Here is a 26,124-nt window from a genome sequence, read left to right as displayed (position 1 = left end):
GACGGTCCATCATCGTGGCCCCTCCGCACCACACTCTCCGTCCCTTTCTTTCAGGGTCTCTGTTGTGTGAGTTAGAACAGCCAGCCACCCTTACCTCCAAGACTCTTAATAGTCTGAGTCTTCATGAACTCCTGGTGCAGCATGTAGGTTTTCAGCTTCCATACTTTAATCATTTAAGTTGTGAAAACGTAGAAATAATTTGGAAGAGTTTCCTTAAGATGGCTCTACTGTCCACAGCAGGTGCCAGTGCCACCCTTCGCCCTGGGGCTTCCCAGCGAGGCCTGTCTTCTCCGCCAGGGCCTGGAGCCCATGCCCTCTGCCCTTGCTGGGGGTTTGCTGTGCTCATTGGCTCCTCCCTCTGTCTTGTCTTCAGCTTCATCTTCTGACTTTAACTTGGTCTCTTTGACTGACTCTGTCCTCTAGTGGATAAAGTCAGGTGCCCTCCGCTGGAAAACACCGAAAACTTCTGCGGTGAACATTTCCAGCCCGTCCCTTGCTGCAGGATGGAGCTGCACGTTTGCTCGGTCTGCTCCCCGCCTCGCCTCTGGCCCTCCAGTAGAGTCGTGCCTACAGGGCATGAGGTCCCCGAAGCAAAGGTTAGAAAGCACTCGGCCGTCAGCCCCACCGGGCAGCGGGCCTTGTGCTGCCTTCTCTCCCACTCTGAGCCTGAGATGCACCGCTTCCTTATCTTTGCTAGGAAGCAGTCCCTTTTCACGTTCTAGACTTCTTCCACATACACTTCCGGAGCCTCACTCTGGCATGCCAGCGTTGGTAGCTGGGGAGTGGAGCCCAGGGCAAAAGCTGTCGTGCTGGGGACCTCAGTGGGAGAGCTGCATGTCCTGTGTGGGGGTTTCGTGATCTTCTTCCTCTGCGAGATGAGGGCCTCCCTGGACCGAGAGACAGTGCTTTTTTCCCGTTTGCTTTCTAGTGCCCAGCACCCTACCGACATGACTAGAGCCTGCTTGATTCAGCAAAGTGGTTGTGCAGGTGCGGCCCTTGTGGGGAAGCCCCCTTTACAAAGCCCCCTCTGGCTCTGACACATCTCCATGGAACTCCAGCAGAGCTGAAGAGGCGGCTATGGCGCGTGGTCTGCCCTGGGCTGTCCTCTTCAGGTAACTGGCGACTTACAACTTAACCGCTGTGGCTTGTAGTCTCTGGTGGGTGAGCCAGAGTCATGGAAGCCACAGCTCCTATGCACACGTGGGCGTGGGTGGTTGTGGAATGGTTTGGGATTCACATGATTAGCTCCTGGCTTGAAAAGCAAAGCTAGGACCCTACAGCTTACAGCATCAAAGCAAGGAAGTAGAGGGTAGAGCAGGAGTGGCAGAGAAGGTGGACGCAGGAGAGAGGGCTCCGTGTCCGTCCCGTTTCTGCCTCATTTGCTGGGAAGGCCAACACCACACCATTACCTATCTCCCGCGGCTCCTACCTGGTGCCCGTTCATGTGGAGTTGAATGCATATATTTGTTTTTGTGAAGCTCTTCACACTCTGCAGCCATTTGGATCTTCTGAGACTAAAATGTGATCAGCCAAAGCTAATGGGAGACTTCCGTCTTGATGTTTACATCTGAATGGAGACAGGGATTCAGGTTGAACGTCAGAACTCGCCAGTGGTGGCAGACCAAAGAGATGTCCACTTCCCGGCCTTCTAGACTGTTCCTCCTGCACGAGGTCTTCGTCACTCATTCTCGGCTCATCTTGTATGGGAGACATTTGTTTCCACAACTAAATTGTAGGCTCTGGGAGGCTGGGACTGTATCTTATTGTTTGTAATCTCCAGCAGCTAGCTTAAAACAGTGCCCAGTAAAGGCTTGGTGAAGTGCCTCATGGCAGTGATTAAGGATTTTTGTGGAGCAGATCTACAACATGTAATTCTATCTATGCATTTCTTGTATTTTAATATGAGGCCATGTCATCTTGCTGGAGCACTGTCTGATGTTTAACCAGTAGAATATGAATAAAGAAATACGGCATTTTAGCATTTCTGCAGGCAGTTTTCTGATTCTGAGTTGGATCTTGGACTTCATCCTTTGATCTGTTCCTTGTTTTCCAAATAATGTCCATCTGAAAAAAGTTTGTAAGCAGTGTTTTAAATGATAGCAGGTGCCAAACCATGAACCCATGGAGGAAAGAATCCCCAAAGATGAGGGCCTTGATGTGTCTGTTTATGAAACGCAGGCCTCCTCGGAGGGAGCCCAGGTCAGGGAGCTGCCGGTGGACCTGGGAGGGAGAGCAGGGTGGGCCGGGATTAAGGGGAAACAAGCGCGCTCACCGCCCCCATCAGAACCTCAGAGCATCCTCACTGTGTAGTTCCCGAGCACGTTCTTCTGTGGTCACCGTTTGTTGGAGTGACTTGTGACAGACTCGGCAATACTGCCCAGAAGTAAAATGGTGACTGATAAATCCAAGGACCTGTTTCCAGCAAAGGAGCAGGAAATTTCTTGCTTTGGTAATGGTGATGATCCATCTCTGGGAAGAATGTAGCCTAAATCAGTTAAGGAAAAATAAGTAAATAAAGGGTAGGTTCAGTGAAGTGCTACCATTTGGTGATATATTAAGAGCCCAGATTGTTAAGATAAAATAAAGCCTCTCCACGACTGTTAGGGAGTGGCACTAAATTACTTTTGTTGGGGAAGAGGTTCTGACCTGCTGAAGGTAAGGTACACTCACAGGATGAGACCTGCAGTCTGATGGGCTCATTGTGGGTGGTGGGAGCTGCCTGCACTCTTGCACGAAGGGGCTGATGAGCCGCCACTCACCAGGCTTCTTACCAGAGTCAGCACTTGCCTTAAAATAGAGGGTTTTGTGGACTTGGAAAGGGGAGGTTAAGAGTGGTGTCTCCCTGGGGGTGATCTGTGCTCCATGTGACGGGTGGTACGGGGCAGGGCGTGGGGGACAGAGGTGCACACAGCAGCCTGCATGGCTCCTGGCCACCTGCACCTGTTGGGAAGCCCATTCACTGTTCCCCAGAGAAGAGTGTGGGTGCCTGGGTGGAGCTCCGAGAGCCAGGGTGCTTGCGGCTTCCACATGGAGCGCCTCGGCCTGGGACCGAAGCTGGAGTGCGAGCTTGCTGAAAAGTCAACAACCAGGGTGAGGAGTATCCTCGAATTGCAGGGTTTTGAAAAAACATTTTACACACACAGGTAACTCATGAAACTGAGTCCATAAAATGAACAGTGTTGCCGGGCCTCTCCTCTTGGGGCGTGGTTGCTGTGGATGTGTGTCGGAGTACGGAGTTCTCACAGGTCATTCGCTCCCCCCGACCCTGGGTGAGCAAGCGTGCGACTCCAGCTGTTCTCACTTCCATCAGGAGAGTATCCAAAAGTTGGTCTATAAACCTGGACTAAGCCACTGTTAAGCTTGTTATTTTGACAATTCTGATTTTAAGCAGGAGTTGTTTTTTAGGTTATAGGGAAGCTGTAAAGCTTACTGTATATTTAAATTTAAAATCAGTCTGTGCCGTCGACTCTCCAGATCACGTCTTTATCCTGCCAATGAAACTTGAAATGCACTCACTCTGCCAAAAGCTCATGCCCAACCTTAGCCAACTGCAGCCCCTAGGCCAGATCTGGCCCGTCACCTGTTTTTGAATGGCCTGGGAGCTCAGAACAAGGTCTACATTTTTAACTGGTTAGGAGAAAAGTCTCATTTCATAACATGTGGTAATGATAGGAAATTCAGATTTCGGTGTCTAAAGTAAAGTTCACACCATGACAGCAGAGTCGAGAGCTGTGACAGACACCGTCAGGCCCCCCAGACCAGAAGTAAGTCCCTCTGGCCCTTTGCAGAAAAGCCTGCTGGCCCCAGGCTTAAATGAGCAGGCAAGTCTGCAGGCTTTTCTGTGAGAAGGAAAGTCACTGGACAGTGCATCTCTTGAGGACAGAGACCATTCCACTGCTGTTTGTGCTGGGCCTAGAACACACTCTGAGGAGTAATGATGGTAATAATACCTTGCCAAAATAGGGTGGTTTGTGTTTGGTTTGTTTTCGGGTTTTTTTGGTTTTTTTTTTTTTTTTTAGAGAAATTAGGAGGGCTTCATAAATATTATACAGTTAATTTTTACAGCATTCCTTTGAGGAAAACAAAAGTCCTGTCTTGTTATGTTGTTAGAGAAATGAAGACAAAGATTGGTGTCTTGGCTTAGGCGCCTTGAAGGGGCTGGTGAGGATGCACTGCTCTGGAGTCTAGCCCACCCGTGATGACGTCTGGATTTGGGGTCTTGGTTGGGGGGGAGTCAGTGATGGTGGCTTGTTCCTTGTTGGATCCTCTGTGTCGCCTGCTGGGTGCTGTACGAATGTCAAATGCTCGGTAAGTTTTAATACTGAAGATGATGTCGTCTGCTGGAGCCGGAAGGAATGGGACCCCGGAAGTGGTGCAGGCAGGCTCCGGCAACAGGCTGCAGTCTGAGGGTGGTTTGCCCGAGGTCAGGGCACCAGTGCGTGCCGCTTCCACGTTGAGAAAGCTAGAGCTCCAAGAGATAAACCACAAGTCGTCATGCTTCGTGCCGTCTCCCCAGACAGCCTCCCATGTGAAGAGTAGACACCGCATGTGTAGAAGCAAATGTAGAAATCTTCCATTAAAAATCTTTAGTCAGTATTGCCACTGCTGGCGAACCATCACTTTCCAAGTCAACCCCTTTAAATTCTGGTGTAAAATAAAGATGCTTCAGGGATATGCTGAGATCACACTGTTATAGCACATCGAAATAAAGCCCATGGACCAATGTTTTACTGCTTACACAGCCCAAGAAAAACAGCATTGTGTAAATGTGTGTTAAAAGAGATATTTAGAAAAATGCTTTTATAATTAGGCACTCGAAAAGTTAATGATGAATGAATAGTAGACGTAGAGTCTATTCAAACTGCTAGTAGACTTTTAAAGTTGACCTCTAAGCACAGAAGATGACGATGGACTCCCCAGATGGAGTAAAGGGGATCAACATGCCAAGAAAACAGGTGCAGACCTGGTCTGAGCCTCAGTCTTATCCGTGCGCACACGTAGGACTTGGAAGTGCTCTTCCCCAGCGTCTGCAGGCAGAAGGTCATCGTGCGCCTGGGAGGAAGAGAGGGTGCTCTCTGGGGCCCAGCTGCCCCTCCCAAATCTGACAGCTGATGCCCGTGTCACTTCCTGTGCCTGTGGCCCTGTGATCCTGGTTACACGTGTCACACTGTGTGTCCCCGGTGTGAGATTTGGAGGATATGAGCTCCAGTGAGCAGGCACATTGTGGAGGAACAGGAGAGGGCTCTCGTGACACTGGAGAGTTGCAGGCCACCGCCTGACCCGGGCATGACTCTGGTGCCTTTCCTGTGCTTTGTCCCTTGCACTTAGCAGAGCCCTGAGAGAAGTCCTCGGGGCCCACAACTACCCTCCAAGTTGTTCTGGGAACCACATTCAGTGAGGACACGTTGGTCTTGCTCAGGATAGCAGGTGGGATGCCTCGTGGAAGTTCTCAGGGGCGCTCTCTGACTCCAGAACGATCCGTGTGCCCTGCCGGATGCCCCACAGCTGACTTGCCTTTGAGGAAGAGAGTGGCATGAGTCACCTGCAGAGTTGAAGCGTAGAGCATGGCAGGCCAGACCTGGGCCCCTGCCTCCTTTGTCAGTGACGCTGCTTGGTGCGCAGCCTTGCTTGTCTGCCCATGTAGCGTCCGCCAGTGCTGGCGGGTGGCCTCGGGGTGGAGCCTGGTTGCTGGCCATGGGTCTACACAGACGCTCACGCCAGCAGCGCCCAGAGGAGGCTCCTGTGTGCGTTCGGGTACCATTCGCAGCTGTGGAGCTTCAGATCGAAAAGCTGTGCGCAGGTTTGGGCTTCAGTCCCCTCCCTTTGTCCTCTGCTGTCGCTGCACTTCTCCCTGGGACTTTGAAACTAGCCTCTGGCCTCCCCTCTGCCCGTCGCTTGCAGCTGGGGCAGAGGCGAAGGACTGGCGCCTGGAGGTTTCACGCTGGGCCGTGGCCTCACTGCCTCCTCTGTAAGCCTTCCACAAAGGGATCCCTTTCCCCACTGGAAGGACCTGCACTTGCTCCTCGATACCCACATGTGGCCGTTACCTGCGTGCCGCGGGACGCCTCACCGGTGTCCCCAGATCTGCTTCAGGGCCCGTCCCCTTCCTCTCCCTCTGAGCATCCCTTGTCTTCTGCTTGAGGACGCCTGTCCCCTCTCCTGGGGTTCGCGCTCCTCAGGACCACACACTTGGCCTCACTCACACTTGTATCTTCTCTGGTACCTGCACTTTCTGGCAATTTAGCAGGTCCTCAGCTAGTGTTGTTTCCATGAATGGAAATATATCCACAGTTACTTGAGGGTGGAAACAGAATCTTTTATAACTTTGATAGAATCTTTGCATTGTCAGTACTCAGATGTTGATTTGCTTAATACTTTCATCAGTCGCTGTATTTATGTTTAGGCTAGAGTGCTTGTAGAAGTATTCTGCCTTCATGAATAAGACTCTTCAAATAAAATTTATTTTTCTGTAGCAGAAACAAATCTCAGGATATGATTTCCACCTTACTTTTCTTTTTCAAACCCCCTTCCACAGGTTGGCAGGAGTGCACCGGGGCTTGGGGGGAAGGGTGTCCCTGAGATGTCATGGTCGCACTCTCTCTACCCCCGGCCCCCTGCTGCTCCCACACCCACAGGGCGTGGGTGTCAGGTAGAGCTCATGCACTGCTGAGGGTGCGGGGGCCGTCTGGGCCCCTCTTCTTCGTGACCCAGGGGGTCCCGTCTCCTCGCTCTTGTGCCGACGCTTCATGCCTGTGGTAGGTCGGAGCCTCTGAAGTTCTCCCAGGGACCAGACTTAGGAAAGTCAGGAGCCAGAACTTGATGATTTTACTCTGTTGCTCAAGTGTATTGATTGTGGGATGTCTTAGGTGAATTATGGCTAATAGTTCAAATATTATGTCACTAGTTTCTTGCAAAGATTAGTCTTTTTATCATTCTTTTAAACCTGGTTCTTTCTGTCATTTTACACTTGTGAGCAGAATCGTATAATCTCGTGGTGGTTGTGGGTCTGATGGGGTTGCCGCAGAGGCAGACGTGCTGCCCTGATGTGCGATGCTCTAGGAGGGGCAACAGGTGGCAGTTTGGCTGAGCCCATCTTTGGAGCCGTAGGATGGTGTGGGATGCCCTGCAGGCTCCATGGCTCAGTCTGGAGAGGGGACGGGGTGAGCAGAGTGGTCAGTGGTGTTCTTGCCCGTGGCAGCAGGAGGCCGCGCCGCAGGACGCTCACGTGCTGTGTGGTTCCCATAATGGTTTCCTCAGGCACCTGAACGTGTTCCCGTCAACACAGCTCTACACTCAGTTGTGCTTTCTCTCCTGTTCTCTGCTCTTGGGTCCCTTCCATAAGCCGTCAGAAAACATAGAGAAGTTGTTCTTCTTGTCTGCTGTACATGATGGTCAGTTCTGAACCTCAGGTGCGTGTCAGGGCAGCACGTGAGAACGGTTGGGGCCGAGCCAGGTGGAGCTTCGAGCCCCCAGACCTGCTGACACCCGCACTCCTAGGATAGCAGCTCAGCAGGGTGGAGAGAGTATTTCTCTGCAGGTTGCGTCCAGGGTGCTGCCGCCAGCCAGACCCTGTGCACGAGAGCCCTGGGGCCCCGAGCACCTGCTGTCCTGCTCTGTCCTGCTCCTCTGTGCAGACGTCTGTGCACGTCCAGAGAGCACCTCTCACGCAGTGATGGGACACGAACGTGGCCCCGGATGTGAATGTACGTGACATCTCAAGACAGGCACCGTGGAAGGGTTGGCCCTGCTGCTGTCCCCAGCACAGCGTTCATTCTTCCCACCCCTGCCCTGTGCGTTGGGGGAAGCAGGCAGTCTCCATGTATCCTCATTTGTTTACATGTAAACTCAACAACTATTTTTATTCTTTTTATTGAACCATAACTATAGTTTCAAGTGTATAGTCAACAACTGTTTTCAAAGTCCCGCCGTGTGCACGGTGAGTGGCCTTGGTGACAGGTGTCACCACGCACAGTGACAAGCCTGACACACTGAACCTTCTCTGGGTTCTCAGAGGCTCCCACGTGGGTCAGGCAGACCTGGCCGTGTTTCCAGGACCTGCCAACTGTCCCAACTCAGGAGGGCCGAGGAACAGCTGGGCGTGAGTGGATCCTGCACCTGCCTGTTGAGGTTCACGCAGTGCCCCTGAGGGTTACTTTGTACAATTATGCCTCACTGCAACCAGGGGACCTTACCAGTGAGCATAGAACCTCTGAAATCTGACCTCCAAACTTCCGTTTCTTGTCGTTTTGTTTACTAGTGCTCTCCTCACCCTGTTTGGGATTCCACGTGCTCATGGGACAGTTGCTCTGGTGAAGCCCTAGCTGAAGCTGAGTTTAAGTTGGCTCAAGGGCTGCAGCTTGCCAAGAATGGTAGTTTTTGTTCCATTTAAATGCATTTTGCATAACTGCCAATAAGCCCCAGTTAATGGACCTTCTTTGGCATTAAGACGAACACCATTCAGTTGAGCTGTTTACCGTTCAGTATTTCCCGTGAAGCTTTGGAACATTGGAACTGGTTTTTCCAGTTTCTGAGTCCCCATCAGATGCTTCATCATGTGGGCAGGAATCTTGGAGGGCTCGGCTCATCCTTTTCTTAATTCCAAAGCACCTAACTATTTCTAAAATATGGGTTGCTTGTCTTTGGTAAAGCTGCACCTGTTAGCCTCATGGAATTGGTCCCTGCTCACCGGTGACTCCGAGCCTCGAGCCAGACCCAGCTTTCTGCCATGCCGACTGGGGGTCCCCCGGGTCTCCCCTCAGTGCCACTTCTTTGGGGGAGAAGAAGAGCTGCTATTGAATTTCTCTTGCTAGAAGATAACCTCAGAGCTTCAGATGTCAGTCCTATAGCCTATGAACATGCTCTGCTTTCCCCTGAACCCAGTTAGCATAAATTCGTGGTTTTCTCTGTTCACTGAGTGACAGGGGAATTGATCTTGGTCATCAAGCTTCCACAAGCCCCAGTCTCTCCATTCTGTTTTCTGAGTGTCTTCAGCCAGCCTCTTCCTTAACAGACTTGTCAAGGAGGAAAGTTATGGTCTGTTCTCTGAAACCTTACATTATAATTAGAAAAGTAAAATCACAAGGTGGACATGGCTGAGAAATACTATTTTCTGTCTCCCGGACACAGAGACGTGCAGGGAAAACACCTAACATGAGCACATTGCTAGGAATGCATGTGGTGTTTGCCCAGTCGAGTGAACTAGCCAAGGGTCTCAGGCCCCAGCACCAGCGCTACCTGTACCTCCAAGTGCTGTGTGCCCCTTGATCTCCCGGGGTTTTCTACCCTTGCTTATATTTAGAGCCAGGGAGGGCGGGGGGCGCCTGGGCGACTCTGTCAGTTGGGCGTCCGACTCTTGATTTTGGCTCAGGTCGTGGTCTTGGGGTCATGAGATCGAGCCCTGTGTTGGCTCCATGCTGAGTGTGGAGTCTGCTTGGGATTCTCTGTCTCCCTCTGCCCCTCCCTCCCTTCCAAAAAAAAGAGAGAGCGTGCATGGTGGAGTTGGGGGGTGGGGGGAGAAGAAAGCTATGTTTAGGAAACTGAATTAATGGCCCCACAGTTTCTTGAACTAAAAGTTCCCTAAAGCACTGGCGATGTCACTCCATCCTGTGACCCCAGGACAGCATAACTGGGCTCGAGACCAGATTCCTGCATTGGTGGTTTCACCTGCTTTGGCGTGGTTACATGTTCACTTCTCCGGGGTGGGGCAGTGAAGGGTGAGTTACTTGGAAGCTGGGAGATGGGGCACAGCATGACCAATGTAGCTCACCTGAGCCTAAAGGGGGAAGTCAGTATATTGAGGAAGTGGGGTGAACCACGGGGGCCCCCAGGGGCTCCGTTCCAGCTACTCACTTTGCCTGAGGTGGGACGCATTTCCTCAGTGGCACCACCAGGACCTGACAGGTTCCCGACTGTCGCTGACAGGGCCACTGGGGATGGTGTTCGTAGCTGAGGCTTTGTTTTCACTTAAAGAAAATGCCGACTCTGAGTTCAGCACATTCTAACGTCATTTAGGGTTGGTTATTTTTCAAGAGCAAATGTTCTGGTTCCCATCCGTCAGTGCATAGTGCCGTGTGTCTGGACAGTGGGACCGAGTGGTCTCCGGGAGGAACTCTGCCGGATAGCACCGTGTTACCTTTCCTCTCCTCTGTCCTTGCAGCACATCGTGACTTTTCAAGCAGTTAGAGAGCTTTGCTTTTGAAGGGCTTTTGGAGGACATGAGTAGGTCATGTTCTGGTGTAAATTCTGTCTTTATTCCGTTATACTTCAGTTCCTTGAGGGCAGGACCTACACGTCCGCAGTGCATGTGCAACTCATGAGCACCCAGCGAGACCACTGGGCCCCGCAGAAGTACACGATGGTTCACAGTCCCTTGGCTGGAATGGCGGACTCCCAGCTTTGGCTCTTCCTGCAGCAGCTGCGGTACCTGGGCCACTCCTGAGCTGCACTTAAGCTGTTAGTGTGGAGCCTGTCCACTGTGTGGCCATTGCTGTGAGCAGTGCCCCGGCTTGGAGTTTGCTATTTCAGCATCACGCCAAACGGGGAGCTCACTGTGGAGCACTCATCGCGTGCACACATATGGACAGCAGGGTCTAGGTTCTAGATGGTTCTAGATAGTTCTAGAATGGCAGCTGGTACACAGCTGTCAGGAGTGTGCGCTGGTCTTAACAGCGTGCGCCTTGGCCTGGGCCTACTGTGGCCTCGCGTGTATGGACCCACAGCGTGCCCTGTGTCACATGGCACGTACACAGGAAGGCCATGATTGTGTCCTTGTACATGAGCATCATGCTGTGACATGGAGTCAGCCCACTCCCCTAATAGAGACCCTCTGCCCGTCCGTTTGAAGGGCATCAGCAGTTGATGGAGAAGTAAATACACTGTATATGATGTTCTGGTATTTAAGCAGCAGACTCACTCATTCAGTAGCAATCAGAACGCTGACTCTGTCAGACCTGTCCTGGGTGCTCAGGAAAGGGAAGGAGGTGATCCCAGGAGGGTGGGTTCAGCGGGAGTGTGACTGTGGTGAGCAGGCCTCCTGGGGTGGGAGGGCATTCCTGTCCCCTTCTCCTCCAGGCATTTGCCCCTGGGCTGGAATTTGATGGAACTGAGGTGAGAATAGGGTAAGGACAGGAGTGCCTCAGAAGGGAGCAAAGAAATTAGCTGGGGGTTCATTGTGCAGCTTAGAGACTGAGAAGGTGGCTCTGGTCACAGCTGGGACTCCCCTGCATGTGTGTGTGTGGGGGGGCCCCCGGCAGCAGAGTGACAGGCAGCCCTCCGAGGGCCACATGTGCCGGTCCAAACAGGTCACAGAGTGGGGACGGACTGGGTCTGGCGAGGGGCCTAGCACAAGGGTGCGGGGGCTGCCACAGGAAGGTGAGACGTGTCCAGGAGGCAGGCTTGGTAGGGTTCAGGGAACGCTTACAGGCCGAGGTGGAGGACCCAGGTGTGGGGATCCCATCTTCCTAGTTTGGGTGTCCGAGGTGAGACATAAAGAGCTCAGTTTGGGGAGGGTCCCATGTGCGATGTGTGTCTGGACAGTGGGTCCTACAAGCCGGAAGCTTGGGGAGAGTTGGCATTGGAGCTGGATTTGGGAAACATGAGCCCATTGGGATTGTAGCAAAAGGAAGTCAGCTAGGAGTCCTGAGAACACCCTCATGAAGGATGGCAGAGAGCTTGGAGAGGAGGCGGGTGCGTAAGGGGCAGAGCGCCCAAGCACGGCGGGGCCGTCTGGAGAAAGGGTGAGGACATTCATGTTGGACTTGAACCTAGAGCAGCTTCTGAAGAGAAGCGGGGCAGCACTGAGGCCAGAGAGGGTGAGACACCCCTCCCGTCAGGGGCGCCTGGAGGGATGGGGAACATGGGGAGGGAGAGGGACGGGGGCTGTTCACAGGGGGACAGTGTGGCTCTGGGCACCCCAGGGAGGAGAAGGAAGTTTCCTACTTCAGTACCACCTGCTGTGTGCACCGTCTCTCAGGGCTCACGTGGCATTTCCTGAGCCCTCACGCCAGAGGGCATGGCCCGTTCTGGGCAGCAGAGAAAGCCCTGAGAACAGAACAGTTAACCTCGAAAGTTGGAATCCAAAGGGACGTGATTGTGTTTGAGAAATGAAATTATCTACACATCCAGCCCTTCAAGACACTGACTTTATTTCTGGTTTATTGTGTTTTTCTTGGTTTAGAGTTTATTTTTAGCACCTGATAATTAAAACTGTACTAGTGGTTCCAAAAGTGCCCATGTCTGTTGGTGGGAGTACCCTCAATGAACACACTTGGCAAACCCTCCTGCAAAGACTGCCTGAGTATAAGGAAAGCAAGTGCCGGTCTCAGGCTTATGGCCTGTCTATTTAAAGTGCTCACCTGCCACCGCGCGTGTTTATTTTTGTCATGCCCAGAATTGCTGGTGTACATGGGATATAATTGTAAGGATTCTTGAAATGAGAGTGTATGGACTGGAACAGGAAAAAATACATCTTTATTTTCACCAACTTCTAACTGAAATTCATCCTTTCCTTTACAAGAGAGTCCACAAATCCTAGTAATAATAGCAGCAGCTGTGGCCATGTCACCAGTAGGGATCACGGAGGATCCGATGTCACCTCACAGTTGGAGAGATCCGTGTGTGTCCTTTCCTGTCATCCTTGTCTCCAGATTAGTTACTACACCCGCTGCCCTATTATTTAAAGATATACAAAGAAGTGGGTAAATTCCTATATCATAAATTTATGGTTTTTTAGGGGCGCCTGGGTGGCTCAGTTGTTGAGCGTCTGCCTTCGGCTCAGGTCATGGTCCCAGGGTCCTGCGATCGAGCCCCGCATCGGGCTCCCTGCTCTGCGGGAAGCCTGCTTCTCCCTCTCCCACTCCCCCTGCTTGTGTTCCCTCTCTCTGTGTCTCTGTCAAATAAATAAAATCTTTAAAAAAAAAAAATTTTTTTTTAAACTGTACTTCATTATAATTAATTCTTTTATAAGCCTATTATTTTATTGTATCTATTTAATGTTATTCAGAGAAAGAATCCATAGGTTTCACTAGACTGCCACAAATATTTATGATATGAAAATGTTGAGACCCCTGGCTGAGGAGACAAAGTGTGCTGGGGCTGCCTTCAGGAGTGGGAGACTGAGGTAGTCCGGATGGATTTTCATGTTGAAAACAAAAGAGAAAACCTAAAAAATATGTTTAAAAAAAATAAATCTCTTAAGTATCAGATGGCTAAAAGGGTCGTAAAGAATTACAGAGTCAAGACTGTAGAAAACAGAAGTCCGGGAAGGTTAGCCAAGCATTGGGCACCACTTTTGCTCCAGCGTGTTTGCCTGGTAAGAAAGGAGAAAACATAATTGGCCACAGTCAGGAGTAGACAGGGTGTCGCCGCAGACCCCGCGAAGAGCACAGGGGTCAACAGAAAGCTTTGCGCACACACAAATTTGCACACACACAAATTCAGCCACTTAGATGTAGTGGACTAGATCCCCCCAAAACACAAGTGGCTGCAATCCACCCATTATCTAATAGATTTTAGACAGCTAGATCACCGTTAAGGAAGTTTCATTCATAGTTTTTTTTTTTTAAACTCTCCAGAATACACCTGTAACCCAGTTGGTTTCCCTGGATCGTTTATCAGCATTCAAAGAATTAATGCCAATTCTACACATTGTCTTCCAGAAAATATAAGAAGATGAGACCAGTATTACCCTGATACCAAAACCACATAAATGAATTACAAAAAAAAGAACATGTCAGGCCAGTGTCCCTCATGAACATAGATACAGAAATCCTTAACAAAATGTTAGCAGATCAAACCAAGCAGTATGTAAAAAGTATACACCATGACCAAGTGGGATTGTTCATTGCCGGGATGCATGGCTGATTCAGAATTCAAAAACCTGTCTATGTAATTCTCTCATTGGCTAATGAGGAAAAATCACAGGATCATATCAGGTATTCGGAAAAAAACATTTCACAAAATTCAGTACCCATTCGTGATGAAACCTCAAAGAATAGGAATAGAAGGGGCCTTCTTCAGCTCGATAAAGAATATCTCCAAAATCCCCTGCAGCTGACATCATGCATACCAGAGAAAGGCTGCATGCCTCCCCCTGAGGCGGAGACTAAGGCCGGTATATCTGCTCGCACCACCCCTCTCGAGAGCACGGAGCCAGCAGGTGTGGCCTGTGCCCTGAGGCAGGGAAAGGAACTAAAAGGCCTGCAGATCACCGAGGGACAGAAGAGGGACAGAAAGACGGTCCCAGTTTGCAGATGACATGATTCTCTAGAATCACAGATAATCCCAAGGAATCCATCACAAAACTCCTAGAGCTAGTAAGTGTTCAGCAAGATCTCAGGCTGAAGATCAACGTAAAAACAAACAAAAAGACCACAATTGCATCTCTATATATTAAGCTTAAAAGATAACACCACTAAAATTGTTCCACAAAAATGAATTACCAAGGTATAACCTAACAGACAGGTATAGTATCTGTGTGCCGAGAATTACAAAGTGCTGGGGAAGGGAGTCGGAAGAAGCTTGAGTTCATGGACAGACAGACACGTCGTGCTCACGGACTCCCAAGTCTCTACACAATGGAGAGGTCCTTTCTCTCCAAACCGATGGACAATTCCTAGCAAAACCCCAGCAAGGATTTTTGGTTGCTGCTGATATGACAAGATTATTCTAAAATTTGTATGGAAGAGCAGAAGTAGTAAAATACAGCCAAAACAGTTCTGAAGAGAAGGAATGACACGGGAGGAATGATGCTTGTTAATATGGCTGATAATGTAGCTTGTTACGGAACTAATCGAGACTGGATTGGCCGAGGGTCGGACACACGCGTCAGTGGGACGGAGGCAGAGGACCGCACGGGTTCCGCCCCCCGATTTTGATGAAGCACAGAAGTCTTGTCAACAGGTGGTGCTGGAGCAGTTGCACAATCACAGACAAAAAAAGGACTCTTAACCTTGCCACTCATGCAAAAGATTAACTTAAGTAGAACACCCAGCTAAATGCAAAATGTACCACTGTAGAACTTCTGGGTAAAAGAAAACTTTGGAATCTAGGGCTACGTAAAGGGTTCTTAGGTTTCACATCAAAAGCATGATCCATAAAAGAAAAAAAGTAGTAAGTTGGACTTCATCAAAATTAAAAACATTTGGTCTGTAAAAATGAGGAAACAACAAGCTACTGAATGGGAGAAAATATTTGCCAACATGTCTGACAAAGGTCTTGTAAGTAGAAAATATAAGGAGTCTCAAAACTCAGTAGTAAAAACCAAACAGTCCGCTTAAAAAGTGGGCAAAAGACGTAAACAGACATTTCACTGAAAAAGATGTTTGCCTGGCAAACAAGCACGTGGAAGGTTGTTCAGCGTTCATTAAAGCTGTGGTGAGGGGCCGGGTGCAGAGCAGCCCAGACCGCACCCCGTGACAGCGGCAGGCCCCTCGAGGAGGATGGGTGCTTGCACACCAGTCTCCTGCGCGGCGGTGGGAGCGCTTTGGCTATAGGTGCGTCAGCTCCCTAGGAAGCTAAGCATGCACTTACCGCATGCCTCAACAGTCCCCCTCCTGGGCCTTTTTCCCGCGGAAGTGAAGACTTCTGCTCACCCCAGACCTGGACGTGAGCGTTCCCAGCAGCTGCACATGTGACAGCAGGAGCTGGGAACAAGAACAATGTCTTTAACTAGGCAAACGCTCACACCAGCTGGCCCGTCCACACTGTGGGGTGGGGCCAGCCATGAGAGGGAGGGCCCGACACACACAGCAGCATGAGCAGATCTCAGGGGGTTGTGCTGAATGAGGAAGCCAGTCCCCACACGGCTACACTCCCAGAATGCCACGGTTGGAGAGATGGAGGCTGGGGCAGGGCAGGGCTCTGCACAAGGGAGGCTCCGTATCTGACGGTGGTAGTGGTGGTTAGCCAGGTGGTGTGTGTGACATCACACATGTCCGTGCATGTGGAAGGACCCGTCTCCTGGTCTTGATGCTGCACTGTGGAATGTAGGATGTTAGCACTGCGGGGGATGAGGGTGCATCTGTGGGACCTTCCATACAACCTTTGCAGCTTCCTGTGGATCTGTTGTCATTGCAAAATAAGAAACCCGAACCAACCACGTGCTGCCTACGAGACACACGTCTAAGGTGGAGAGACGCCAGGACGCTGGAAGATGAGGGCAAGGTGCACTGTGCACTCACCCTAAGGAGCCGGTGTGACTAGATGAGAAAAAGTGGACTTCGAGTGGGGATCCTCACTAGAGAGAGGGTGATGGTCAGCACCAGGAGCGTGCCAGTGACTCTCTAACTGGGTCAAGTGTGCATGGGCAGCTTCAGAAATATTTGAAATGAAGATTGGCAGGATGGCAAAGAGAAACCCTACTGTGGCAGACTTGAGAACAGGGCTCAGCACACAATGGCCCTGTGGGCCAAATCCAGCCCACAGCCTGTTTTTGTACCGTCCTGCAAGCTAAGAATGGTTTTTATATTTTTAAAGTGTTGTTTCTAAAAAAGAAGAACATTCAACAGAGACTGTACAAGGCCAGCAAAGCCTGGCATATTAACTGTCCTGTGTGGCTGAGTCGCTTAAGTGTCCGACTCTTGGTTTTGGCTCAGGTCATGGTGAGAGGAGTCAGCATGGAGACTGCTTGAGAGTCTCCCTCACCCTCTGCCCTTCTCCTCACTCATTTGCTCGCTCACTCTCTAAAATAAAGAAAACAATTTTTTAGGGGCACCTGGGTGGCTCAGTCGTTAAGCGTCTGCCTTCAGCTTAGGTCATGATCCCAGGGTCCTGGGATCGAGCCCCGCATCGGGCTCCCTGCTCTGCGAGAAGACTGCCTCTCCCTCTCCCACTCCCCCTGCTTGTGTTCCCTCTCTCGCTGTGTCTCTCTCTGTCAAATAAATAAAATCTTAAAAAAAAAAAAAAAACTTTTTTGAAAAGAGAGAATCAGAGGATATTAGGAACCACACTATACCAGTAAATTTGGATGGTTAGGTAAAATGAACATATTCCTTGAAAAACAACATAATAAGACTGAAATGAGAAGATAGAGAATCTAAATGGTTATAAATCTACTGAACACATTGACTCTGAAGGAAAATGCAAATCCCAATGGCTCCTGGCCAACAGCCCTAAACTTCAGGAAGAAGCAGCATCAGGGTTATTAATCCAGCTTGTCTTAACAAATCCAGCAAAACCTTGGTACCAAAGACAGAGAACACATGAAAATTAGAGGCCATTCTGTTTCATGAAAATAAATTCAAAACTTCCAGACAAAAGTTAGCAGATTGAATCTGGCAATACATAAAATTGATAGAAAGTCGATTTAACATTTGAAAACCAGTGTGATTCGGTATAACACAATAAATAAGAAAAAGTGTATGTTTTTGTTAATGGGTGCAGAAAAACTATATGGTTAAATTCAGTACTTGTTCATGATAAAAACTCTCAGTAAACTCAGACTAGAAGGCAACTTCCTTAATGTAGCAAAGATTAAAATCTATAGCAGAAATTATACTTAATGGTGCAATATTGAAGGATTTTCCTCTCGAGTGGGAGTGAGTCAGGGGTACCTTCTTTCAGCACTTCTGTTGAACTGGGAGCCTTGGCAAGAAGAGCAGTCTGAGGAAAGAAAGAAAAGGCGTAGGGTTTAGAAGAAATAAAACTTATCATCATTGACAGATGGCATGATTGTATAAGTAGAAAATCATGTCTACAGAGCACAGCCCTTAGAATTAGTAACCAGACTTAACAGGTGCTAGATACAGAGTCAGCATATACAACCCAAATGTATTCTATAGAACAATAGCAAGTAAAAATAACCCTGCAGTTTTTTTTTATGTTTACACTAACAGCAAAGAAAGAACATGAAACAGCAAAAAACAAAAATCTATACAAAATCTCTCCAAGACAGGCACAACATTTCTGAAAGAATCTACCTTAAAGAAGACTCCCCACTTAAAGTTGTCCGTGATCCCCAGAGTCACGCATAGAATCCCAACATTCCCTGTGGAAAGCCCGTGTGTGGTGCGTGCGCTAGGACAGCGAGGGCAGCCCTGCTGCTCACAGTGTGATGAGCCTCACGAAGAGTGTCCCCCGAAGAAGCCAGAGACAGCAGGACACACGCTGCCTGATTGGTTCCTGTAAATTCACAAGCGTGTAAAACCAGCTACAGTTGGAGTGGTTAGAGCTTACTTTTCGGGGGCAGTGAGGGTGACAGGGAGGCCAGCAGGGGCTTCTGTGATACTAGCAGCATGTGCTTTGTGGCCTAAGTGGTGGTTGCACGGTTCGTGAAAATTCACGTGGTGCACATGGGATCCATGCTTTGGGGCTGGTATACCTCCTTTATAATTTACTTTAAAACAGACAGGTAGGTACAGAAGTGATGAACACAAGACAGGAACAAGAATTGATTCCATTACAGAAAAATCTACCAAATTAGAGACGTGCCCCCAGCGCGCGGAAAAAATACGTCACATCTGTTATCAGGGCGCCTTTCCCACAGGCTGGTCTGACACCGAGTAGTCACTGTGGTCTGAGCGCTGGGGCGAGGGCCCACAGTGATGGGGCCGGGGTGGGGAAGCTCAGGGCTGCTTGAAGTTTGCAAGGAGGAGGTAGAGAAGATGGGACCTTCTGGAGTCCAGTTATCCCGTGGTGCATTGTCCAGACAGGAGGGCTGAGCCACACGTGACCCTGAGCCCTAGGACGGGGCAGTTCTAGACAGTGACAGCACATGTATAGTTGGGGAAGTGCAAGAGCTCGATGCACAGTGAGGTGGCAGAGAGTGCTGCAGGGCCAGAGGTGGGGCACGGAGCATGATGGGGAGCGGCCAGCCAGCACAGGCCTCACCTGCAGGTGCCTGCAGAGCAGAAGGAGTGAGGACATCCACTTCTCATCAGTCAGCGCCCCCTCAGCCTCACAAACCTGTTCCGTGGTTGCCCTTTTTAGGACAGTATAAGAAGCTGTGCTGTACAACAAACACACTTTCATTAAACCTGGGGGGCTCAGTCAGTGAAGTGTCTGCCTTGGGCTCAGCTCATAATCCCAGGGTCCTGGGATCGAGTCCCATGTCAGGCTTCCTGCTCAGCGGGGAGCCTGCTTCTCCCTCTGCCCGCCGCTCCCCCTGCTCATGCTCTCTCGAGCTCTCTAAATAAGTAAAATCTTTAATAAAAAAACAAAACAAACCTTAGATTAACTCTGGGATAATCACAGTTCATGATTACTTTTTTTTTTTTTTTTTGAGAGAGAGAGCACAAAAGGGAAGAGGGGCAGAGGGAGAAGCCGACTCACTGCTGAGCAGGGAGCCTGATGTGGGACTCGATCCCGGGACTCCAGGATCATGACCTGAGCCGAAGGCAGTCGCTTAACCAATTGAGCCACCCAGGCGCCCTCATGATAACTTTCTTTAAATGATGATCAGTTTTATTTTAAGTGAAGTGAACCCTTACTTATAAAGGGGATAAAACGTCTATGACTTCTTTCATGGTTTATTTTGGTTTTGTAAACTGTATTGGATATGCAGTGACATTTAAAATAGCCACTATTTAATTTGAGCCGTGGTGGTCAGCCAGACACCGAGAGATTCGGTGGACACATGCTAGGTTATCCGTTCACATGTGGGCAGTCAGCATGGGCCCCACATCCCAGAAGCGGACATGGCTCTGTCCACGCACAGTGAGAATGTGTGATGTCAGGGTAGATTTGACAACAAAAAGAAATACTTTATATTTGCATGACTTAATTTGTAAAACGTTATCCACTCATCAGCCCTCTGAGATAATTAATACTTTAATTAGAACAACTGAGTGTGCTTTTTAAGAATACAGTGAGCTCATCAGTATCTCAAACAGTACTCTCTTGGCTTCTCTTCCTTTGCTTTGCTTTTAAAGAAAGTTTTTCCAGGTACACCTGAAGCAGATGAACTTGCAGTATTTTCCTGGTGGACTGCAACTTTGACATGTGAAGGGGCAGTTCTGAGTTGTACACACAGGCCTGGGCAAATGTCTGGGGTGTGCACGGTGCATGTGCACATGAGCGTGCACACTCGTGATGCAGCTGCCCCTCATGTCCCCGTGGTCAGCGGCGCTCCCCGAGGGGGCTGGTGGGCACAGCACCAGGTGGCTGCCATGCGGCCCCGAGGTACAGCGTGTCTGCATCCCCGTGTGCATGACTCCTCCTTTTCGTTCTCTGTCTGCACCCCACAGCTTGATTACATCGACCCCCGAGCTGTGCAGCTTGGCTCCCTCCTGGTCCGCGGCCTCACCACTCTGGTCTTGGTCAACAGCGCGTGCGGCTTCCCCTGGAGGATGAGTGACTTCATGCCCTGGAATGTATTTGACGGGAAGCTGTTTCATCAGAAGTACCTGCAGGCGGAGAAAGGGTATACCGTGGAGGCTCTCGTGGAACAAAATGTGAGTTCACGGTTTCTTCACGTTCACGGACAGTAGGTTTGAGGTCAGGTGCCCAAATGCATCCTAATGCTTAGAGTCCTTGGCCAGACATGAGTTCTCTCTGTCCCAGCAAACAGTCTCCCAGAAACATCCCAGTGGAGGATGGACATGTTCCCAGACTTTGAAATTTTACCCAGTTTACACTCACTGTTGATTACATGGTTGAAATTACTGCTCTTTTGATAGAGGGTTGCATTATTCCAGGAAGGCAGAAACACAGGTTGGGAGGCCGAAAGCTTCAGCGTCAGCATATCCCATAGCTTCTCACAAAATACTGCCATAGGGCTTGAGTCCCCAAACTCCTGCTGAGGGATGGCAGGGAGCACCCCACCCAGTCCACCACGGCCCCCTCTTGAAGTGCTTTCTCTCCCTTACCCTTCCTGAATCAAGAAGGAATGTTTCCCCAGAGGTGCCTTTGCAGACATCAGACTAATTCAATAGGAACAATGACCATGTATTTACTTGAAAATATCCCCTGAAGGCTGCTGGTTTAGTTGGGGTTGTTGGCTATGCAATGTCCAGGCTCCATGATTCTTGGGCGGTTTCCAAGGAAGGCTCCCGCCAAGCTCACTTGGAGCATGCTGTAATAGCTGCAAGTGTGCGCGAGACCCTGCGGCCCGCAGAGCAGTCACCATCCATGAGAAAAAAGCATCCTGAGCTTCACATCAGACAGAAAACATTCGGAGAGAAACAAAAACCAAACAAAAACCCAGGGTGTCCTTTGGGATTTAGGAGCAGCTAGTATTGTGTGTAGACAGCGGCAGGGTCATGAGGGAGGGTGTTGCTCAGATCGGGCTTGTCCCCGTGTTCGGGAGTGGGGAAGGGTCAGAGCAGAGCAGACTGCAGTCACCACCTGCAAAGCCCCAGTTGTGGCCCCGTGTCTGATGTTCTGGCCACGGACAGGGTGACCTCAGGTTCAGGCAGGTGGGGCCACGTGTCAGCAGTAAATGAAGTGGCCCGGAGGGGCAGGTCCATCCCTTGCCCCGCGGCTGCTGCTTCTGAAGTGTCACCACTTGAGGGGCTGAGGACCCAGATGACCGGCCCAGGTTTGTTTGGAAGGACTGTGTGGTCGTGGCCCAGATGTCACCACAGAACTCGGAGATCTTTTGGAAGTGACTGTTTAACCTGCAGAAGACCAGAAGGGATGTAGCACTAATGTTATTTCCCTGGGGACTCAGGAGAATGTCAGTTTTCTGAGAACCTCTTGTTTAGTTTCAGTGTTGAAGGAAACACTCACCCAGTGTCCTTGGACCCCATGGCCACTGTTGTGTCTCCTGAGTGCATGCACAGGCCTGCCACTGCTCACGCCGTCTGCTCTGTTTGTAGAGGTCCCGGCTGACCAAGTTCCACACACTGAAGTCGGTCGTGTGCAAGGCGTGCGTGAAGGAGAACAGACGCATCATCAGCAGGCAGCTTTGGCGCTCACACCAGCCAGGTGGGCATGGCATCACGGGCCCCCACCCCTGCCGGGGCTGGCCTTACAATGCAGGACAGCCCGGGAGGTTGGGATGCGATGCAGACTGACCACGCTTGCTGCTACCTAGCAGTTTCAGTTCTGGTCCCTTTAGGAAAAGTGTCTCCCAGAGGGCACCCCTGCTCATCCTATGACGCAGAACTCCCCCGTGGGCTCTCTTTCTTCTCGTAATAAAATTTAGCATAGAAAACAAAAGGAAATAGAAATAACTTTTATTCTGTCAAGAGCACAAATGTGGACAGGTAATGTGTGTTTGCACTATTTTTCTGTGCTTTTATCTCATCGTGATGATCTCCTGTGCGATTGTGCATCCTGCTTGTCCATACTCCCCTCCGACAGTGGTGTGCGTGCGTATGCTTAGTACTCCAGCTCGGAAGTGGCTTCCATTTTTTCCCATTTTATGTACATTATTTCCTTAAAACAGAGCACCATAGTTTGCAAACTACAGGTCAACATGCAGTCAAATTTAGATAAATGTTGCCAACTTGTTTTCTAAAAACCTTCACCTCTACACCTTCACCAGTGATGAGGAGCTTCTGTTGCGTTCACCAGTTAACTAACATGTGAGATGAAACAGTGTATCTTATTGACCGGATGATTCTTTATTCCGGAAGTTGGCTGTCTTAGAGATCAGCTTGTTGATGAGTTGGATTATTTCACATCCTCCTTTGTTAGGGTCTGTGCCTCTCACTGTAGCAGCTCCCTCTCTCTCCTTGGAGGAGTTAGAGAACGCCCCCTGATTCCTACCCCCCACACTGTCTTCGGGGGCTCTGCTGGCCATTGGCCGTGCAGGTCTCATTCTGAGAGACAGTTTGGGGCCTGCCTGGAGGAGAGTTGCGGGGTAGGAGCGGGGCTCCCTCCCTGCTTCCCGGGGTCACAGGCTCCCACCTCGTCCTGCCCTTTTGTCTGCCCTTTAGTTTTCTCCCGCCAACTGAGGGTAGGCAGGGTTTGAGACCCCAGAGCAAGAGCTTGTTCCTTGCAAAATAGATGTGCAGCACTCTGCCTCTGTTGCCTGTGCCCAAACTGGGCTGGCGGCCTGTCCTGCGTGCCCAGTGCCTCGGGTTCCTGAGCAGAAGCTGCAGGCAGCAGAATGCAGGCTGCTTTCAGCTGGCAGGAGCTTAGTCGGACTTTGTCATGTTAAATTCTAGTGGAGACCAAGGGGTAGAAGGTGTCAGAGCTCAGGAATGTCAGAGAGGAAACTTGAGGGTGGTTAAGTGTGTGGAGAGTCGAGGGGAGCGCACACCGTGGTCTGGCTCTCAGAGTCCCGGGACCCCTGCTCACCCAGAGCCTGAGCGCTGGCGGCCTGCAGAGTCGGGCCCTTGCCCTCGGGAGGCAGGGTCAGTCAGAACTGACGACCACGGGCCCTGCTCTGGCCCAGCGTCCTCCAGGCTGCTTGTCTGTCACCTGCACGGGTCCCCTCTGGGGGAGCATGTTCAAATTCAGACGTCCACCCTCCCATTCCAGCTGTGGCCCCTCGGTCCACATTTTTCATGGGCTTTTCCTGTGATTTAAGGAAACCGAAGCTTGAGAACTGTGGACCTGGTGCCGCCTTGCTACCCTCTTAGATGTAATGTGTCACTTGGGGTTAGGCCTGTGGTAGCCTCCTAACGTGCTGATCACGTGTCCCCACAGGCAGGTGGGGGAGGCAGGGATCTGGCTCCCACAGGACGAGCTCCGGGTACAGCCGGGCAGGCCAAGGACAGCACTGGAGGGACCAGGGACCAGGTAAGAGGCCAGCGGCCATGGACTGCTCGCGATGCTGTTGTCTTGGCACCATGCTTCTGCTGATACTCTAATTTCATTGCTGAGTGAAGTAGAGACAGAATTTCCAAGCTCCGTGCTGGTCTATCTCTGCTCCTTGCCACTCTGTTTTCTGTCAATCCATTCATCTGTTCAAGACCCTATTTTTTATGATTTACTCAAAGAAAGGCTCTTGTAAAGGTTTCATGCAATGCATCCCTCTAATGAAAAAAGAGTATTTTGATATGTTCTGTGATTTGGCTTTTGTATACATAAGACCCTTTTGGGTGATCAAGGAAATAAAATGAATTCTTTACTTCTTGGGTGTGTAGTACAGATGTCTGGTTTTCATGCATAAAGCTGAATTTAATACATAGTAATTTACATTTTAAATACAGAGAAAACCTCATCAGTATTTAAATTCAAAATTCCTTAGTTTTCAAAGCCTAACTGTAGAGACTTTTATATTACCTAAATTTACAATTTTATCCTTGCAAATACATACAAACCTTTAATTTAATTTAGTTTTTTGCAAGCCCTGAAACGTGTAGAGATTTCACAGAGTACTCACATTATTACCCTAAAGCACAGCGAGTCTTTGTCATTAAGCAAAGCTGCGTGTCTCGGTCGCCCTGTGTGGTGGCCACTGCATCTCCTCACTTGGGATGTTGCTACAGGGAATCTGAGCCTCTCCCGGTCGGTTGCCTCTTGTTCTGGCAGAAATCTGGGTGTCCACTCTAATGCCCAGCCCTGGGGGACAGAGAAGAGCTCTGTAAGATTTACAGCTGCTGTAGGTGTCCCTGCAGAGTCCACCTAGCCAGTCCTGACACCACTGTCACCTGAAGCTCCTCAACGGTCAACCCGGGGCGCGGAGCAGCGCCCCCCCATTCCCACCTCGGCCAGCACAGACACGCGGTGACTCCACCCAGATCTGAGTGTTGCTAGCTCAGCCTAAATTAGATGAGGGCAAATCCCTTCCCCATCCCCTCAAGCATTTTTGAGATTGCTTTTAATGTAGAAGGAGCTGCGGTTTATTGAACTAAACTGCAAAAGGGAACCCAGAGGCCACAAGAGGGTTTGTCAGCTTACCTTGAATCATACTGCGACAGCCATTGCTGTGGGTTCGCATCCACACGGTGAGTGGGTATCTGAGAGGGCGGCCTCGGGGTGCCTAAGGGAGGGGCGTGCGCAGAAGGCAGGGCCCCAGGGAGCCGTGTGTGGCTGGAAGGGTCAATGGGAGGGAGGCTCATGGGAGGTAAAGTTGGGCAGACAGCAAAGGAGCAGACCTTCCAGGGCCTCACAGCATTGGTCAGAGCCCTGGAGTTCACTCCAAACAAGATACTCCATGTATCCGTTCTGAGTAGGTATTCCCGTAGTCACCAGCCCGCCCCGTAGAGCTCAGAGCCCGCACACCTTCAATACAAAGCTACTATTTTGTAATACTAACAGGGTTTGAATTTAGGTACCAATACTGTGTTTGAAATATAAGCGTGTGATGGGCGCAGAGTCGGGTCCCAGCTCTGTCTGTCTGGATATCCCATCCCAGGTATGTTTAAGTAGCAGGACCCTGGGCACCTGTCACCCTTGAAGCTGCGGTGTCAGACACCTACGACCCTGGCCCCTCTAGGTGAGGATTAGAAGGCACCCACCTAGCTCAGGAAAGCAGGGTGAGGGAAGGCATGCTGGACATCTTTCAGGCAGCCTGGCACGACGGGGCGTGCATAATCCTCCCTGTGTTTCCTCTAAGCAGATGACAAAGTCCTCCCCAGGGTCCCTGCTGTCGCTGGTGTAGGAAATGGTAACATTCCTCTTAATTCTCTCTGGCCTGGGCTTGTCTCCTTTTCTTCCTGCTGGGTCTCAGGAATTCAGGAAACCTGAGACAATACAAAGTCAGGGTGGGGAGGGCTGCAGGTTAAGCCTGGCAACGGGTGGGAGAGAGACCACGAGTCTCGGGGAGGTGAGCACATCAGCTGTGGCCCTTGGCCAGGGTGTGTGCCTGTGGTGGCGCACGCAGCCAGCACGTATGCATGCATGCCTCCCCTTAGACTCTCCCTAGACTGTGCTCCTTGCCACGTCAGCAGCATCCAGCCTGGGCAGCCTTTGGTGTCCTGCCAGCTCTGAGTCCTGGGGTTCCAGGCAAGCCAGGTGCAGTGGCCCCGCTGGGTCCTTGAATTCGAGCCTCTCAGAGCAGTGAGTGTTGGAGGTGTCTTCATATGTCTGCTCTTTCCCGGAGGAAGCTTGCTGCAGTGGGTTCTCACAGGCAGGACCCACCACTCACCAGTGACCTGACCTGAGCAGATGACAGAGCCTCCAGGCGTTCCCTCATGTACATGACCACCCGAAATTTCAGGGAACATTTGGAACGCTTAGGATGTTTGTCAGACTGGGTGCGAGGCCTAGAGAAGTATGTCTTCCGTCTTCTGTTCTGGTTATGTAGAAGCAAGGAGACCATAACAGATGCAACAGCCAGAGCCTGACGCTTTC

At 50.5% G+C, this 26,124-nt stretch overlaps 1 protein-coding gene across 7 annotated transcripts in view; it reads left to right on the top strand.

Annotated features, from left to right (window-relative positions):
* FAM120B (family with sequence similarity 120 member B) overlaps positions 1–26,124 on the top strand; it is a 110,793-nt gene that overhangs the window by 48,932 nt on the left and 35,737 nt on the right. For 4 of the 7 annotated variants that reach the window (XM_088023787.1, XM_088023792.1, XM_088023789.1 and 1 more), the window contains 3 exons: positions 20,181–20,387; positions 21,753–21,861; positions 23,533–23,625. In XM_088023787.1, coding sequence (XP_087879913.1) covers positions 20,181–20,387; positions 21,753–21,861; positions 23,533–23,625 — 409 coding nt within the window. Of the gene's footprint in view, positions 1–928; positions 2,195–20,180; positions 20,388–21,752; positions 21,862–23,532; positions 23,626–26,124 lie in introns of those variants that run through there. The other 3 variants (XR_015768280.1, XM_088023788.1, XM_088023790.1) reach the window with 3 other exon arrangements.

This window comes from Eumetopias jubatus, unplaced genomic scaffold (assembly GCF_037043125.1).
Source record: "Eumetopias jubatus isolate StellerSeaLion01/CBP00866 unplaced genomic scaffold, mEumJub1_p1.0 scaffold_6, whole genome shotgun sequence".
Lineage (NCBI taxonomy): Eukaryota > Metazoa > Chordata > Mammalia > Carnivora > Otariidae > Eumetopias > Eumetopias jubatus.
This window is presented reverse-complemented; position numbering and strand designations above follow the sequence as displayed.